At 43.1% G+C, this 19,203-nt stretch overlaps 1 protein-coding gene across 2 annotated transcripts; it reads right to left on the bottom strand.

Annotated features, from left to right (window-relative positions):
• Positions 1 to 8,081: 8,081 nt before the first annotated feature.
• On the bottom strand, positions 8,082 to 9,512 carry LIPT2 (lipoyl(octanoyl) transferase 2). Of its 2 annotated transcripts, none has more exons than XM_069469254.1 (2): positions 9,024 to 9,512; positions 8,082 to 8,547 (listed from the first exon to the last, which is right to left on the bottom strand). In XM_069469254.1, exons 1-2 carry the CDS (start codon positions 9,487 to 9,489, stop codon positions 8,318 to 8,320), a joined length of 696 nt encoding a protein of 231 aa, XP_069325355.1. In that variant the 5' UTR covers positions 9,490 to 9,512; the 3' UTR covers positions 8,082 to 8,317. The 2 variants fall into 2 exon arrangements, with proteins under 2 accessions (XP_069325355.1, XP_069325356.1); XM_069469255.1 differs by having other exon boundaries at positions 8,446 to 8,547; positions 8,998 to 9,512.
• Between the last annotated feature and the right edge of the window lie 9,691 nt (positions 9,513 to 19,203).

Here is a 19,203-nt window from a genome sequence, read left to right as displayed (position 1 = left end):
AAGCCTAATTTTTGTTCACTTTTTGGTCTTTCAAGGATTTAAGGTCTATCCTCCCATTTCCCCTTCTCTGGGGTGAGAATGAGGCAGGAACGCTGTTATGGAAGGCAGCTGGCCAAGGGACTGTTGGAAAGTAGACTGAGTTGCCTCATTTTCCCCAGCCATGCCTTGTAAGCTTGCTGTTAGGCTTAGATGACCTACTGTGTATAATGCCTAGAGCTGGGCCTAGCATGAGGCATGTGCTTCATAAATGGCAGCTTCTGTTGTTATTGGGTGAGAAAAGGAAGGAGGAAACAGAGTTCCTGTCCCTGAGGAGCCTATCGTCTGAGAGGGACCTTCAAGGAGCTCCCTAATCCAAAGTTGGAGACAAGGTACTGACCTTAGGATGAGAAGGGTGGGGGAATGGGGAGGAGGTGGAGGGTAGGAGGGGCCCACTGAAGGGATGAAAGGAAGACTCACCTAGAGATGCACCTCCTTCAAGTCTTTGCTTAAATGTCATCATCTTGGTAAGGCCCTCCCTTCCCATCCAATTTACAAATTCTAATCCCTCCCTTCTCCTGTCCTCCCTAAGCCCCTTCCCTGGCTTGTTTTTCAGTAACACTTAACCAGATGATTCTGATATATTTCACTTATTTTTTTAAAAATCTTTTGTTGTTGCCCTTGTTGCATCCCCCGCTGAGGCTCACGGCTCCCTCTGTCCCTCAGCCCTATCTCAGAGCTCTCCCTGATTCTGGATTCCTATAACCACCCCCTTTTCATTTCCCTTCAGGCCTAGGAGCGGTAGCGACCCAAGTGTGTTAAGCCCCAGAGTACTTCATGACCCAGTGGTTTCCCCACTTTGTGCTCATCTCTGAATAGAGCCTCCTCAAATTACTGATACGAGATGGCCATCTGCTTCCTGCAGGGACCTGACTGATACAGAGGCCCATTCTCTGTGCTCCCACAGCCCCTTGCACTTCCCTTCAACACGGCACTTACCATTCTGTGTTATAAGTGTCCACTTTATCAATTGACTCCACACCTGGAATATAAGCCCCTGGAGGGCACTAAGCCATCCCTAGCACCAAGTCGAGCACGAAGTAGACCTTAGTAAAAATTTGCTGAATAAATGAATGAATGATGGTCTTGAAAGGGAAGATCACTAGGAATTGTGTTATCAGGGAAAGCTTCCAAGAACAGATGGAACCCGAGAAAGCCTCGAAGTAGCCGAATGCTTTTTCAACCTCCAGGCCAAACTTCTCCTCTGAGCACCAGACTCACATATCCAACACACTTGACATTGTCTGTTTGGATAACATGTTGGGACTGGAACTCTTGATTTCTTTCCCTGGCTCTCCTCAGTCTTCTCTCTCAGTGAATGGCACCATCATCTGCCTGGTTCTCTGTTTGTTTTCTTCATAGAACTCAACCCAATCTTCTGTTTAGCTGTGTATTGATTTGGGGTCTGCCTTTCCGATTAGACTGTAAGCTCAACAAGAACAGAGACTAGTTGTGTTTTTTTCTCCATAGTATCCCCAGGATGTAACTCCATGTCTGCCTAGTAGATAGGGGAGAGTGGTTGAGAGGTAGGGTGAGCGTGGGTGGTATCAGAATCCTCGGTCACCAGGGGAAATGCAGTGTGAGTCACATAGGAAGTTTAACAGTCACATCAAGTTATTTTATTCCATTACTCATGAAGAGTCTGTGTTTGTGCCTCCATGTCTTATCTCCTCCTGGCCTGTCAGTTTGATCCTTAATTCCTTGGATTCCCAAATCTAAAATGCTATAGCCCAGAAATCAGCATCTTCCCCTCTCTCTACTTCCTCTCCTTCTCTCTCTGAACTCCTCTCTAAGGGGAATGCTACCTCCTTCTCTGATGTGTTTGTGGGTGTCTGAGGATGTGCATTCCAGAGTCTCATTCTGATTCCAACAGTAAATACGTGTCTTTGGAGGAACCACTTGTCCTTTCTGGGCCTGTTTCCCCCTCTACACAGAAGGGTATAAGGCACCCTGATCCCTGGGGCCCCTGCCAGATCCGGCCTTCAAGACTCAGCCTGGCCTCCTGGGGAGGGACAGGCACCACACCACGGTTCACAGCTCAACCAGGTGTGGTATGTTGACTCTCCATAGTCTCAAAGCATCTTCACACTCGCTGTCTCATTTGGTCTTTGGAGTCTAGACTTGGGTTCAAACTGTGGACCTGCCTCTAACTACATGAACTTGGGCAATTTCTTCTTCTCATCCTCACTATCCTCTTCTGGAAACAGGGCTGGTAATATAATCTTTTGGATTTGTTATTTGCTGCAAAGATTAAATAATGTGTGTAAGGTGCTTAGAACAGCCCTGGGCCCTCATAGCTTTGGGGCAAGTGTAGTGGAATTGAGTTGGTCTGAATACTAATAACTCCTCCCAGGCTCCTGGCATTTCACAGGGCTCAGCGCGCCCCTGTCTATCCTCTGACGGTGGATTAGGGCTGTGTGTCAGTCATGGTCCCAGCAGGAAATAGATGGCACCCTGAACTGGATAACTTAATGAGAGTGTGATGAGGGTTTAGGACATTAAGAGAGAATAGTGCAGTATGCCTGGCTAGCAACAGTGGAGAGGGAAAGCACCTACACTGAGAGGGCTAGAGGAGGAAGGGGTTTCTGGAACTTGGAGAGGGAAGTAGTGGGAGGGAAGATGGGTTGGAGCTGTGGCCTTTGGTAGAAGCAGCAACCAATCCATGCTGAGCCGCAGGGAGAAAGCCAGGGGAACAATACCATCCTCTCCCTCCCCTCCCATCCTGTGGTCTTCTACCACTTCCCCACTTCCTCCTGTTGGCTCAACTCATGGAAACGAGGTCTGTGGTGGGTGGAGAAGGGTGGTGAGTACATGGAGGGGCAAGTGGAAGGGTTGGGCACAGGCAGTGGGTGGGGTCCCCCCATTCCTTTTTAGCCTGCCCTGGGCAATGGGTGGTAGGGAGGAGTAGGAGAACTAAGGAATGTGGGAGGAGGCTTGAGTTGTTCACCCCAGAGAGGGGTAGGAGGAGGATAGGCTTCAGTTCCTCAAATGCCCACATGCTCTCTAGCACCTCCAGGCCTTTGCCTATGCCGTTCTCTCTGCTTGGGACGCCCTTCCTCCTGGGGCTGGCTAACTTGTCCTTAGATGCTACTTCCTCCTAGAAATGTCCCCTGCACTAAATTAGATGTCCTCATCTGTGTCCCTGACCCCCATCCCTCAACCTTCCCCCATTTTACATGTATCACCTGAGTATAAGCCCCTGTTCTTAGGGAGAGTTGAGTCTGATGTGGGAAGAATGGCCCTGACTTCATGAGCCTCCAAACTGTTGGGAAAACGTCGCCCTCCTGGGGGAGCCCTCAGTCCAAGAGGGAGTGATGTAGCAGCCTGGGGGGGTCAGAGCACAGTTTGTTTTATGGTGCTTCTAATCTTCCACCTCCAAGGTCATCAAACATTTGGAAAACAAGCAACAGATGTGGGTGTTTTTACCGGAGCTCTGGCTGAAGCCACAGAGAAATGTGGGATCCCCTAATTCTTCCTAGTGATAAGAGAACACCTGGTTGGGGCTGACACGGGCACAAGCAGAGGGAGCCATTAGCTGAGGATATCACAGGAAGTGGGACCTGGGCCAAGTCACTGCACCACTTTGAGCCTCTGGTTCCTCACTTGCAAAACAGGAATCTCAGTCTTGCAAAGCTTACCGGGCTCCAAGGAGTGAGTGAAGTGATGGCTGAGAAGTGCTTATTATTGGCTTTTCCCCTCAGATCAGGAGCTCTTGGAAGGAGGGGCCATGCCTCAGAGGTTTTAGATATTTGTAAGCCCACATCAGTCAATAGGATAATGTGACAGCAAAACAAAACAAAACACCAAAAAATGTTGATACTGATTTAAGTTTTACTTTTAGAAGAATGTATTTGAGGCAAATTTGGATTCCCCCAGAAGCAGGCCCTGAGACAAGGAACCGAGCACAAGTGGTTCATGTGTGAGGTGATCCCGGAAAATACCATTCGGGGAGTGGGGAAGTGAGACAGGGGAGAAGGGAGTCTATGACGAGGTGTACCCTTAGCAAGCTTGGCCCTGCTAGGGAACTCTGGAGGCCTGTGTAGAACACACACGCAGAGTCATCCCTCAGTAGAGGCACGGGGACTAGCAGAGTCAGTCACTGGTCGAGGGTTGCTCCCAGGGGACATTAATTCTCCAGCACATCCAGCCTGACACGTGGGTTGACAGCCCTGCCCTTCCAAAAGTCCTGAGACAAAAGGTACACAGGCTGGCAGTCAGAAGGAGACCTATGGCACTGAAATGGCAAGGCCAGGGGAATACGCGTGGACCACCTAAAGCAGCTGCTGTCATCTGGAGCAAGACAGCCCCTTGCTCCCGAACACCCTCCTATCAGAGACTTGCATGCTTCTCCTCTCTCTGGAATACACCTTGCCTTCTTGTCTCTCCCCAAATTCCTTACTTGTCTTCTGAGGCCTTAGTAGACACCTGATGTCTTGGCCTGCCCAGAATCTCTTCTTTTGGGGACAGAAACTTTCTCTCCTTTTGGGAGTCGCCCCTCCCTACCTTGCTTTCAGCTGATGTGGTATTCAGATTTTTTGGAAAAATCTGAATATTAACTGAATATTTGTTGCTGTTGAAGAAATATTTCTATGTGTGATGATGATGTTGTGGTTAAACAGTTCTAAAAGAGTCTTTATCTTTGGGGAATACATACTGAAATATTTTTGATTGAAATAATATGGTATCTGTGATTTGTTTCACAATAATCCAGGGGGAAGGCAGGAAGGTGGTATCAGTTTAGATAAACTAGGATTGGCCATGAGTTGACGATTGCTTTAGCTGTATGATAGGTACATGCAGGTTCATTGTTATATACTTAAAATATTTTATAATGAAAAGCTTTAAAAATAACATTCTATGATTGGTATGGTTTGGATATGCTTTGTTTGGCCCTGCCAAGTCTCATGTTGAAATTTGATCCCCACTGTTGGAGGTGTTTGGATTGTGGGGGCGGATCCTCATGAATGGCTTGGTGCCATCCTCCAGGGAATAAGAGAGTTCTCACTCTTAGTTATGAGATCTGGTTGTTAAAAAGAGCCTGGCACCTTCCCCCTCTCTCTCGCTTCCTCTCTCGCCATGAGATCTGCACACACTGGCTCCCCTTCACCTTCTGCCATGAGTGGAGGCTTCCTGAGGCCGTCACCAGAAGCAGAGCAGATGCTGGTGCTATGCTTCTTGTACAGCCTGCAGAACTGTGAGTCACATAAAACCTCTTTTCTTTATGAATTGCTCAGCCTCAGGTATTCCTTTATAGCAACACAGACTAAGACAAAGATGTTGGAACATTTAAAATTCAGGCACTGCCCTCGTACGTTGCTGACGGGAGTATAAATTGGTATAACTTTTATGGAAGGCAATATGAAAATATTAAAATAAAATGCATATATCCTATGACTCAGAAAATCATTTCTAGAAATGCAACCTTTGTACTCACCATGTGTGAAATAACACACACACATTTATATATGGATTCTCATTGTATCTTGGTTTATAAAAGCATGAGATTAGTAATACTCTAAATGTCCTCAGTAGAGGTTAGCTAAATAAGTTCAATGGAATATTACATAGTTACTAAAAAGAATGATGATGTTCTTTATACACTGATATGAAACAATTGCACAAGTGCAGGACTGTGCATATGGTATGCTACTATATGAAAAAGAATACATATCATCATATATGCTTATATATATATAAAATATCTCTAAAGTATATAAATAAGACACTTATCATCATGTAGGCCTCCAGGGAAAGAAACTGGGTTTTACAAGGGAGAAAAGTCAGAGCAAGACTTACATTTTAATGCCACCATTCTGTGCCTTTTAAATTTTATTCCCTGTCCATGCATTACCAATAATAAAAAAATGATCAACATTCTTTAAAAAATAAAAACAAAGTTAAGGCATTCAAAAATATAAAGACTATGTAGCAATGTGGGGAAATGTTTGTCATATTATGTTTGGTTTAAAAGAGCATACAAGGCCGGGTGCTGTGGCTCATGCCTGTAATCCTAGCACTCTGGGAGGCCGAGGTGGGTGGATTGCTCAAGGTCAGGAGTTCGAGACCAGCCTGAGCAAGAGCAAGACCCTGTCTCTACTAAAAATAGAAAGAAATTATCTGGCCAACTAAAAATATATATAGGAAAAAAAATTAGCTGGGCATGGTGGCACATGCCTGTAGTCCCAGCTACTTGGGAGGCTGAGGCAGTAGGATCGCTTAAGCCCAGGAGTTTGAGGTTGCTGTGAGCTAGGCTGACGCCACCACGGCATTCACTCTAGCCCGGGCAACAGAGCAAGACTCTGTCTCAAAAAAAAAAATAAAAATAAAAAATAAATAAAAGAACATACAAAATTTTATACACATAATTAAAAGTACATTAAAAATAAAATGTCTGCTCACGAGCAGATACTGAAAACACACACACAAATGAAAAGGATGTGTTAGGTGGGAGTGCAAGTGTTTTTTTTTTCCTTTATAGATATAATATGGTACGGTATGATAATATGTACAGTAAATGACAATTTGGTTAAAAACATCAGATTTAGATTGCAAACATCTGATTTCCATGGCAGTTTTCAGAAAGAGCCTTTTTACACGAAGCAAGGCACACCTGGTCACGCTGCCAGAGCTGGTTCTGTTGAGTTTCCTGCCAGCCTCACCAGAGGAACAAGATGCTGGACCAGTAACTGCAGTTGGTCACGTCCTCACCCTCAGCACTGGTTCACCCGATGCTGGACAATCTGTTTATTTATGAGGAAAAGACTCTGAACAAACAAGAAGAGGCTTTCTTGAAGGGGGAAAGCCAGGGTGTTAAATATCCTCCTTCATACGCTCAGCTTCCTTCCTTGAGGAAGGGCCCCAGTGGGAAAGCGGAGGTGGGATCTGTCCAAGCAGGAAGGAGAGTCAGGAACCCACAGCAGTGTCCTGATCCGATTGCACAGCCAGAGCTCAGCTGAACACTGGCCTCCTGTTCTTCCCCCTCCCCAGCTCTGACTGCTCACTGCCCACCTGTTCTTGGAGACACCTCTCCTACAGGATGCCTACCCCACTGGCCCTTCAGAACCAGGACTGGAATCAGGGTCCCCTGACTTCTCATTCCAGGTCCTTTGCACTTGTAACAGCCTGTGGCAGCCAGTCTCTAAGATGCCCCATAAGATCCTCACTTCTTTTTGCTCTTGTGAAGTCCCTTCCACACTGAATAGGGCTCATCTGTTAGAGGACTGCAGAAATGACTGTGTGATTTCCAAGGCTGGGTCATGAAAGACATTGTGGCTCCCATCTTGTCTCTCTCTATGGCATCACTTGCTCTGGAAGAAGCCAGAGCAAGCACCCTGTCATGAGAATATTTAAGCACCCCTATGGAGAGGTCCACTTGGTGAACTGAGAGCTCCCGTCAACAACCATCTGGGAAGCTCATCCGCCAGCCCCAGTCAAGCCTTTAGATGACTGCAGCCCCAGCTGCCATTTTGACTGCAAGTTCATGGGAGAACTCAACCTAGAAACACTCAGCTAAGCTTTTCCCAAAAATATACCCACAAAAAATATATGAGATAGTAAATGTCTATTGTTTTAAGTCACTAAATTTTGGTGATTTGTTACACAGTATTAGGTAGCTAATACAAACCCTTATAAACTTAGAGGTCTCATAAAAGAAAAGCTCACTTCTATTAATATCTTTGGCATATGTACAGTGTGAGAAATTATTCTTGTCTTTCCCAGCCTCTGGCCTAGCTCAGGTTACCCCAACTAAAACTAGCTAAATTATCACACTTGGGGAATCCAACCCAGGAAGACATTTTGTCCTTTAAGAGGCTTTTCCTTTTATTGCAGAAAGTATAGTATCCAAGTTTCTTGCAAAAGAACTTCATATCACCTTCACCTGGGCCATCCAGAGATTTGATTTCCACAAAAGGAACAAGAGCCCAGAATTGCCCAGCTATATACTGTATGGAAGAAATAACAAATAATTGAGAAATGACAATCTATGACATCTGAGTTTCTCTAAGCAGAAGAGCTGATGGCAACAGTGGCGCTAATGTTTTATATCGCATGTGTTGCTTTTCATAGTGTTTTCACAGCTAGTATCTCTGAGGTAGGTGGGAAGATATAAATGGACCAGGATACATATGGAAACAATGGCTCAGAGCTTATGATTTGCCCTTAGTCTCGTGGTCAGTGAGTGACAGGCCAGGTCTAGAATCTGGGTTTTGGTGGGTGACTCAAGTCAGACTTGGGGCTTCCCAAGGCAGGACCATGCTGGCTGTGATAACATGAATGCTCTTCAGCTGCAGTTGTCCTCTGAGATCAATGTGCACTTGTAGGTCTCTTTAAAGGCCACAAGGAAAGGTGGCATTACTTCATCCACAGTGACATGCCTCTGGAGCTCCTTACTCAGGGAAGTGACACCTGTCCCCACTAGCCCGCAGGGCACAATGTGTTCAAACCACGTGAGGTCTGTAGAGCAATTCAGAGCCAGGCCATGGGATGTGATGTGCCTTCCACAGCGGACTCCTGTTAGGCGAGAGACAAAAGGTCTTAGAATAGATACCCTCCCCTTCTCAGGATCCCTCCGGGTGCGATGAGAGACCTGGACTAGATTACTGGTTTTCAAATTTTGTTTCTGGAGCAACAAGGGATTCATTGTGCAGTGATGGGAAAGGGGAACAGATGCAGGGTAGGGATGTGTGGCTCCACAGCAGCTGCACTTATAGGGATTCCAGGGAATGTCCTTAAACAGAGAGATTCTGTTGCTAAAAAAAAAAAAAAAAAAAAAGCTTGAAAATTAGTTAGCACCCTTATTGTCATTATATTGTGATTCATAGGAAGTAACCTGGCAATTCATTTACTCGTGTCTCTCCACCCATGACAAAGCGTGCTGGACTACAGAACCTCTCAACACACTCCTCCTCCGGCCCGGGCTCTCCCCACACCTCCATTGGTGCAGCCCCACCAGGCCCCGGCCCCAGCTCCGGATCCGCAGCGCTCACCGATAGCGCAGATCTTGCGCTCGTCCAGCCAGACGCCGGTGTAGGGCGGAGGCCGCGCGCGGGCGCCCGGCAGCCCCTGGAGCTCGCACAGGCGCACGGCGCACGCCTCCAGCGCCGCCACGTGCGTGCGCAGGCGCAGGCCGAAGCGCCGCAGGTCGAGCACCGGGTGGCAGAGTAGCTGGCCTGGGCCGTGGAAGGTAACGAGTCCGCCGCGGCCTGTGGCGCGCACCTCGGCGCCCAAGGCCCGCAGCTGCGCAGTTTCCTCGGGCGTCAGGCCGCCGCGCAGCCCGGCCGTATACACGGGCCCCGCGGGCTCGCAGACCAGGAGTGCGCCCGCCTCAGTCCCCGACAGGGCCTCGGTGCCCGGCTTGGCTTGTAGCTGCCGCAGCCAGCGGTCCTGCAGCGCCAGCAGCTCGGCGTACCGCACCTGACCCAGCCACACCAGCCGAACCGCGGGTTGCCGCATTGCGCCCGCTGCGGCGTCGGCGGGGCCCACCCGCCAGCTGCCTGGACCTGGGGGCGTGCCGGGAGGGGCGGGGACTCCGGGGCACGCCCCAACCCGCGGCTCCGGAATGCTCCTTGGAGGCTGTGTGATCCCACGACCCAGCGCAGGGTCGGCCTCGTGCTTCCATTCATCTCAACGACCAATATTTAGTGCTTGCTGTGTTCTCCAGGCCCTGCCTGTAGGCGCTTGATACAGCGTTGCACAACGTATGAGAAAAAAGATCTGTCCTGGTAAGCTTACATTCTTACAGCAGATGATAAGTATTGAAGTATTAAGTAAATAAGGCTATTTCATGTAGTGATAAGTGCTATGAAAAGAAAAAGAAAACAGGGTGATGTGGTGTGTCCTGGGTTGAGCTCCCTGGAGGACTCAGGAGGGCGATTAGCGTGCACAGGGGAGGTTTAATGGTGAGCATAGGGAGTACTTCAAGACCAGCACCTGTTAATAGTGATGGAGGATTAGGTAGGCAGGGGGAGAAGTAGAACTGTGAAACTGTTGCAGCAGAGGATTTAGCCAATCCCAAGGAATACGCTGAGGCTAGGATGACCCTTTCAGAGTTGTTCCAAAGTAAAGCAAGGGGGCCAAAAATTTATATCCTTGCATTGACCAATCATGGATGGATACAGACTACACCTGGGGAGGCACTGTGATTTTTTGTTGTTGTTGTTGAGGCTGCTTCCTTCAGTGGAAGGCAGCGCCCAGAGAGGGACCGAGGTGTGGGTCATCAGCAACTAACTCCCAGAACCTGGGGGAATGATCAGCTAGGTCCCCAGGAGGTATCTGGACCACAGCATCCACTGTATTGCAGTTGGAATGTCATTTAAACAAGTCTGAATTCGTTCAGTAAGCTTCTACTGACCAACTATGTGTTAAGTCTCATTGCTAGGTGAAGAGGATTGACAAGGCTATCCTGTGCCTGTATTCCTAAATAGCATACAGAACCCATTTTTTCGTTTCCTCAGTCTAGCCTCTGAATCTATCTTCCATTCTGTAGCCAAGGATTGTTCAGTTGAAAACAAGAACAAAAGGAAGAAAGTAGAAAAGTATAGAGAATATTGTGAAAAATTACTCTTTACCCACCATCCGGCTTTGTGAAATTTTAATATTATTTTACTGTCATTAATTTTAAAGAAATAAAATGCTTTAGAAGAAAGCAAGGTGAAAAATAGCATAAATGGTATGCTAACAGTTTTGTGAAAGGTGAAAAAAATATATATGTGGATTCTGACTGGTAAAGTATTTGCTTGCACACACAGGAAACTAATAGCATTCATTGTTCCTATAGGTATCTGAAAGATATTTCTTTCTTTTTCTTTTTTCTTTTTCTTTTTTTTTTTTGAGTCAGAGTCTTACTCTTTCACCCAAGGTACAGTGGCATCATCATAGCTCACTGCAAGCTCAAACTCCTGGACTTAAGCGATCCTCCTGCCTCACCCTCCCAAGTAGCTGGGCCTACAGGCATGCACCAGGACACCTGCCTAATATTTCTATTTTTAGTAGAGACAGGGTCTTGCTCTTGCTCAGGCTGGTCTTGAACTCCTCAGCTCAAGTGATCCTCCTGCCTTGGCCTCCCAGAGTACTAGGACCTGTAGTCCCAGCTACTCAGGAGGCCGAGGCAGGAGGATCACTTGAGCCCAGGCATTTGAGGACTCTACCCAGGGCAACAGAGCAAGACTCTGTCTCAAAAAAAAAAAAAAAAAAAGAATTCTTGATTTGATTTGTTTCCAGGTATTCCAAATAAAGCTGCTATAGACATGTGTTTACAGGTTTTTGTGCAAATGTAAGTTGTCATTTCTCTGGAGAAAATGCCCAGAAGTGCAATTGCTGGGTCATAAGATATTTGGATGTTTAGTTTTTAAGAAACTTCCAAAATACTCTCCAGGGTGGCTGTACGATTTTACATACTTACCAGCAATATATGAGTGATCCAATTTCTTTGCATCCTTGCCAGCATTTGGTATTGTCACTATTTTTTATTTTAGCCATTTTGATAAACATGTGGCGGTAGCTTGTGATTTTAATGTGTACTTCCCTAATGACTAGTGATGTTGAGTATCTTTTCCTGTGCTTATTTTTTATCTGTATATTCTCATGAAATGTCTGTTCATGTCTTTGGCCTACCTTCTAATTTTTTTAACTGTTGAATTTTGAGAGTTCTTTATATATTCTAGATACTTGTCCTTTGTCAGCTATGTGGTTATAAATAGCTTTTCCCTAGACTGTGGCTTGTGTTTTCATCCTCTTACTCAGATCTTTTGCAGAGCAAAAGTTTATAATTGTGATAAAGTCCAGTTTAACCACTTTTCCTTTTATGGATTGTGCTTTTGGTCTAAGAACTCTCTGCCTACTGCTAGATTCTGAAGATTTTCTAAAAGATATTCTGTTTTACGTTTAAGTCCATGGCACATTTTGAGTTAATTTTTGGATTAGGTGTGAAACTTTGGTTATAGTTATTGTTCTTCTATTCTTTTTTCTTTTTCTTTTTTGGCCTATGCATGTGCCATTGCTCCAGCACCATTTTGTTCAAAATGCTATGTTTCCTCCATTGAATTGTTTTTACACCTTTGTCAAAACCAGTTGTGCGAATTTATGTGATCCTATTTCAGGGTTCTCTATTCTGTTCCATTGATCTGTGTGTTTATCCCTCTACCAATACAGGTTGACCATCCTAATCCAAAAATCTGAAATCTGAAATGCTACAAAATCCTAAACTTTTTGAGCAACAACATTCCAAAAGTGGACAATTTCACATCTGACCTCTTGTGACGGATTGCAGTCAAAATGTAGGTGTACAACACAAAGTTTATTCAGCAACCCCAAGGGAAAAAAGACCCTCCCATCCCCTGTCGGCTGTGCTATATGTTTTCTGCACACGGCCAGATTCCTCCATGCAAGTGCACCCACAGAGGGTAATAAAATGGCACACGTGCAAGATGTATGTGCTAATGGCAGGTTCCTCACAATGCCCCATAGGGCCAACGCCTACATATGTTAACTCACTTGTTTTTTTGCTTATTCTCTGTTGTGAGATGTGAAGATATTGAAAATGTCAAAAAGGCCTGCAGATATCCCTGTGGATAACAGTGATAAGAAAAAGAGGAAGCATTTATGTTTATCTATAGCACAGAAAGTCAAGCTGTTAGAGAAACTAGACAGTGGTGTAAGTGTGAAACGTCTTGCAGAAGAGTATGGTGTTGGAATGACCACCATATATGACCTGAAGAAACAGAAGGATAAACTGTTGAAGTTCTATGCTGAAAGTGATGAACGAAAGTTAATGAAAAATAGAAAAACACTGCATAAAGCTAAAAATGAAGGTCTCGATCGTGTACTGAAGGAGTGGATCCGTCAGCGTCGCAGTGAACACTTACCACTTAATGGTATGCTGATAATGAAACAAGCAAAGATCTATCACAATGAACTGAAAATTGAAGGGAACTGTGAATATTCAACAGGCTGGTTGCAGAAATTTAAGAAAAGACATGGCATTAAATTTTTAAAGATTTGTGGTGATAAAGCTTCCACTGATTGTAAAGCCACAGGGAAATTTATTAATGAGTTCAGTGATGATGAACAAGGTGGTAACTTTGAAAGATTCTGTATGTCAAATGAGAAAAAAATGTCTAATCTCCTAACATGTACAAAAAATATACATTCAGAGTCTGTCAATAAGGTGGAAGAAGTGGATATCAAAGATGTTTTTAACATAGATAATGAGGCTCCAGTTGTTCATTCATTGACTAATGGTGAAATGGTTCTGAATCAAGGTGATTATGATGGTGAAGATGACGTTAACACTACAGAAAAATTGCCTATAGGTGACATGGTGAAAATGTGTGATGGACTTATTGAAGGACTAGAGCAACATGCATTCATAACAGAACAAGAAATCATGTCAGTTCATAAAATCAAGGAGAGACTTCTAAGGCAAAAATCATTGTTAATGAGGCAGATGACCCTGGAAGGAACATTTAAAAAAAACACCCAGCAGAATGCCTCCTCATCCGTAGAAGACTCACTTCCTGGTCCCTCGAGTGCTGATGCCTCTTCTTGGTCCCCTGATGCTGCTTCTCACCTAGAAAAAATAAAATAAAATGCAGTGTACAGTAACCTTTTAATCAAAATTGTAGGTAGAGACTGAACGACTGCTGTTATTGGCTGTTGCTGTTGTTTGACAGCTGATACAGGTATTCTGGTGATGCTACTGTGCTGCATAGTTACCTTGAATATATTATTTTTTCATTGTATTAATGTTATATCATTTTTTACTATTAAGTACTTATGTGTGAATCACTGTAGAAAAATTATTGTTTATTAGTAGCATATAAATTCAGAGCCAGGAACAATTGCAATGCCAAACAATCACAGATTGTCCACATAGATGGCTAAAATAGTGACACTTTTACTTTCTCTTGGTTCAGTTTACACAAACTTTGTTTCATACACAGATTATTAAAAATGTATAAAATTACCTTTAGACTATGTGTATAAGGTGTACATGAAAGATAAATGAATTTTTTGTTTAGGCCCATGCCTAAAATATCTCATTGTGTACATGCAAATAATTCAAAAATTTGAAAAAAATCCAAAACCCTCTGGCCTCAGGCATTTCAGATAAAGGATACTCAACCTGTATGTACCACATAGTCTTGACTGCTGTAACTATATAATAAGTGTTGATACCAGGTAGACTGACTCCTTCCACTTTATATTTTTCCCCAAATTGTTTGTTATTCTAGTTCCTTTGCCTTTCCATATAAAGTTTAGAATTATCTTTATATCTAAAAATATCTTTAAAAATATATATTTGCAAATATATCGTTATATCTAAAAAAAAAATCTTGTTGGGATTTTGGTAGGAATTGTATTTAACCAGTCTATCAGTTTGGGGAGAATTGACATATTTGCTCCATCGAGTCTTCCAGTCCATGAACATGGCATGTCTCACCATTTATTTAGATCTTCTTTGACTTGTTTCATCAGCATTTTTCAGTTTACAATATATAAATTCTATACATGTTTTCTTAGATTTACACCTAAGTATTTCTCCCTTTTTGGAGTGATTGTAAATGGCATTTTATTTTTAGTTCCTGTGTCCATGTGTACATTGCAAGTATATAAAACTGCAACTGATTTTTAAATGTTTGTCTTATATCCTGCTACTTTGCTAAATTGGTCCTGGGCATTTTTTGTATTCTTTAGGATTTTCTATGTAGACAATCATGTCCTCTGCAAATAGGGACAGTTCTGTTTTCTTCCTTTCTGATGTGTATGCCTGTAATTCATGGGTTTGGTTTGTTTTGTTTTGTTTTGTTTTTTGCCTTATTGCATTGACTAGAATTTCCAGTACTGCGTTGAATAAGAGTAGTAAAGAGCAGACATCCTTGCCTTGTTTCCAGTCGTAGGAGGAAAGCATTTAGTCTTTCACCATTAAGTATAATGTTATCTATAGGTTTTTTGTAGATGCTTTTTATCAAGTTGAGGAAGTTCCCCTCTAGTCCTATATTTTTGAGAGTTTTTATCAGGAATGGTGTTGAAATTTGTCAAAAGCTTTTTCTGTACTGATTGATAGGATTATGGGATTTTTCTTCATTAGCCTGTTAATATGTGGATTACATTGATTGATTTTTGAATATTGACTAGCCTTGTATAGTTGAAATAAATCCCATTTGGTCATTGTATATAATTCTGTTTATACATTATTGTATTTGGTTTGTTAATATTTTGTTGAGGATTTTTTTCATCTAAGTTTATGAGAGTTATTGATCTATAATTTTATTTTTCAAACTTCCTTGGTTTTAATAAAAGAATAATACTACCTTCATAAGATAAATTGGAAAGGATTTGTCTTCTCTTTTCTGAAAGAGAATTGTGTAGATTGTGTTCATTGTGACACATTTCTCAGAATGTATCTTCATCTTCAAGTGATGCATGACTATATTTAAAGTGAGTTTCTTATAGACAGCATATAGTCAGGTTTGCTTTTTTTCCCGTCTGCCAATCTCTCTTCTTATTGTTGTACTTAGACCATTTAGATTTAATGTAATGTTGATATGTTAGAGGTTAAGTCTGACCTTTTATTTTTTGTTACCTGTTTCTTCTGTTTATTATTTCTCTCTTTTTCCTGTCCTCAACATCATTAATTGTCAAGGAAATCTAAATTAAAAGCACAATGAAATGCCATTATTCACTCACCTGAGTGGCTAAAATTAAAAAGGCTGACAATATCAAATGTTGGCAAGGTTGTATTACAACCAGAATTCTCATATGTTGTTGATGATAGTGTAAAATGGTAAAAAACACTTTATAAGAAAATGGTGTTTTTATAAAACTACATATACAATGACCCTATGATTTAGTTTGAAGCCTGGGAATTTACACACGATAAATGAAAACATTTATACCACAAAAAGATTTGCACAACAAAGTTCACTGCAACTTATACCCACAAACTAGAAACAGCCCAAGTATCTATCAATAAGAGAATGGATATACTGTGGTATTTTCATACAGTAGAATACTACTCAGCAATAAAAATGGACAAATTATGAGTTCTATGATTAGCATAGCATGTGGCTCACAACAGCCTCAAGTACTGACTATGCTAAGCGCTTCATGCATTTTATCTTATTTAATCCTTCCAGCCCTATATAAGGTAGTCACTGTTATTATTGCTAAGTGCTTTGTGTATATTTTCTTATCTAATCCTTTACAATTGTATGAGGTAGTATTCTGACACAAACTGGTGTACAGAAATACAATTTCATTCTGATGCTAACCATCCAGAGTTAGCATCAGACTCCACAGGTTTAAGGGCACAGTCCCCCATAAGACTGTCTTCACTTCAGAGACCAGTTGCACTTTGGGGTCTCCAGGCCACCTGCACTTCTGGCTGCAAGTTTAAGGGTTTGTAAGACTCTTTCAGTTTCGGTAATTGCTAGAACAAGTCACATGACTCAGGAACACACTGTTTATTATTATAGTTTTATTAGAAAGGATACAAATCAGGACTAATTAAATGAAGATACATGAGGTGGAGTCTGGGAGGGTTCTGAATGCAGGGCATCTATAACCTCTCCCTGTGGCATCACCCTCCTGGCACATTAATGTGTTCACCAACCAGGAAGTTCTATTGAGCTTGGGTGTCCAGAGTTCTTTGGGGGGATTTCATAGGCATGATTGATTGAATCATTGGTCATGTGATTGGACTCTATCTCCAGTCCGCCTCCTCTCCCAAGAGCTTGAGCTGGCTCAAAGTTCCAACCATCTAATCACATTGCTGGTCTTTCTGGTGACCATCCCCCATCCTGAGTCATCCCATCTTTTAGCATAAACTCAGGTGTTATCCAAGAAGCTCTTGAATAGTAAAGACACTTCTACTACTGAGGAAATTCCAAGGCATGGTAAAGTCTCAGGAAACAAGGACAAAGGCCAGTCAAGTTATTTATTATTCAATAGGTAGGCATTATTACAGTCCCCATTTTACAGGCAAGTAGAGGCCTATATTGGTTGTTCAAAGTCACACAGCTGGTAGCTAGCAGAACTAGGGCTCAAAACCTAGATATATCTGAACACAATCTTGATACTCTATTGTCTGAAGGTAATTGTCATGTGCTATTTATGGAATGAATAAATTAATAGGAAAAGATTAAAAGTGATTCTGAAATTTCTAGGTTAGGGGGACTGAGAATGATCAAGACCTTTTAAAGAACTTCATTGGTCCTAGATAATATTTATTTTTGTAGGTCCTATCCGTTATTAAAATGTGGCTACATCTCACATCAAATATTTCTGTGCTGAAAAAATTTTGAAAGGATTTTAAAATTTTTACTTAAACCATTTGGCTACATGCACAAGTTATGATAGGTTGGATTTCATGATAATCACAGTCCATAGGTGGAATGTTTGCAAAGTGAGGAACTCGAACTTACAAATTATTTTCAAATGTAGCCAAATGTTGTTAATACTAGTGCATTAGCTTAGCACAGCCTAAGCTGCTAAGAGACCGCTAAATACGGTGGGTACCGAGCCTGGTCATCCGGGGCTGGCAGGTCATCTCTGCCCTCCTTAACACAAAACTTCCACCTCAGCATCAAACTCCAGCTCTTGCCTTACGGTCTGCATCACAGCTGGGACAGAACAGGCACATTGCACAATGGCAGGGAGCATCATTCGCACTTCAGTGCGAACATCACCTCTGGTGTTGTCCAGTGCAGTAGCCCTGGCCAGTGTGTAGGGAGAAAATGGAGAGCCCAAACCCACCACACAAGCAGAAGTGGCAGGTATTGCTTGTACTCACTTCTCTTGTCCAGAACTTAGTCACATGACCAAATCTAGCTTCAAGAGAGTTTTTGAAGTGTTGTCTTTTGCTCCTCCTTAAAACCCAGGAGTTCTATTTATAAAGGAAGAAGGGAATACATAGCAGTCACTGTCATAATGAAATAACCAATGAAGTTAGCATAAATTTACATTGGTAGATATTTAATTAAGTATTGATTTTATAGTTTTCTGAATTCTATAAAAAAAAAGGTGGGGGGGCTATGCTAAACATTTTTTTAGGCCCTTGAAAGCTTGTCAGTTCCAGGTGCTGTGCCTGGTGGATACAAGATCTCTATGGATGTTGAGGCCACTAACCCAGAGAAGGAACACAGGGGACTACTGATCTCTCTCTGCCTGGCCCCTTTTCTAGTCAGGAAGGCAGCCCCTACAAAGGAAGTCTGGCCCGGTTCATATGCAGTGTGTGGGCCTAAGGAAGTGTGGACACTCAAACATAGATACTAACTAATCCTCATGTAATTGTAATAGTCTGTGATGGGGGGAGGAAGGGAAGGGCGAGAGTACGGAATGAACAACCAGAATGAGGCTCAGGGATAAGAAATTGGACAGGGAGACAAAAGTAACATGGGCAAACAGATACAATGGTAGGTTTCAGAGCAGATTAAGAAAGTCATTGAGTCATCAATGGCAGTGCTGTTTAAAAATAAACATAGCCTTCAAATAGCCCTGGGCTCTGAAAGAAGAGAGAGGCTGAATTATATAAGGTCCTGTCCCAGGGCACCTACAATTTATAAATAATATGTGTGAGGTGGGGAAAGTCACTCAAATGACTTGGTTCTCAGTGAAGGTGGTTCTCTAGGTGATCCCTAAGCAGCGAGGGCAGACATCTGGGTGCATGTTCTGCCTCTGTCACTATTTATTTGACAATGTGAGCCCTTTTGTGGTAGGTAGTGCATAGTTTTATCCCTGGATCTCCACCTAGCCTAGCGCCTGGGACCCAGTAACTTCTTAGTAAATATTTGCAGAATGAATGAATGATTTGTCAAATAACTTGCTGTGTGTCCTTAAACCGAGACTTTTTACCTGAGTTCTTATCCATAAAAGGAAACAGAGAGTCAAGGTGATTCCCAGGTCCCTAGTGACACAAAATTTTCAGGACTTGCGGACTGACACTTGGCTATCATCACCCTATAAAGCGTGCACCTCATATAATGCTGAATCAAATCTAAACCCAACCCACAAGTCTCAGCTCAAAGATTGCCTCCTCCACAATGCCTTACCTCCCCTTCCCTCTGCTGACTCTCTTCTGCCTTGATTATTCTGAGTTGGGTTTCTCAACTCCCCTCCCACACCCAGGACTGTGACCTGAGAACACGGAGTAATAGCTAACACTTGCCG

Source organism: Eulemur rufifrons, chromosome 6, assembly GCF_041146395.1.
Source record: "Eulemur rufifrons isolate Redbay chromosome 6, OSU_ERuf_1, whole genome shotgun sequence".
In the NCBI taxonomy this organism is placed as follows: Eukaryota; Metazoa; Chordata; class Mammalia; order Primates; family Lemuridae; genus Eulemur; species Eulemur rufifrons.
The sequence above is the reverse complement of the archived record's forward strand: the minus strand, read 5'-3'. Positions and strand labels throughout refer to the sequence as shown.

Excerpts from the sequence above, each read along its gene's own strand:
- LIPT2 (XM_069469254.1), bottom strand. The coding sequence starts at position 9,489 with ATGCGGCAACCCGCGGTTCGGCTGGTGTGGCTGGGTCAGGTGCGGTAC. Across the intron at positions 8,548-9,023 it reads GCGCAAGATCTGCGCTATCG|GAGTCCGCTGTGGAAGGCAC; the intron begins GTGAGCGCTGCG and ends CTCGCCTAACAG.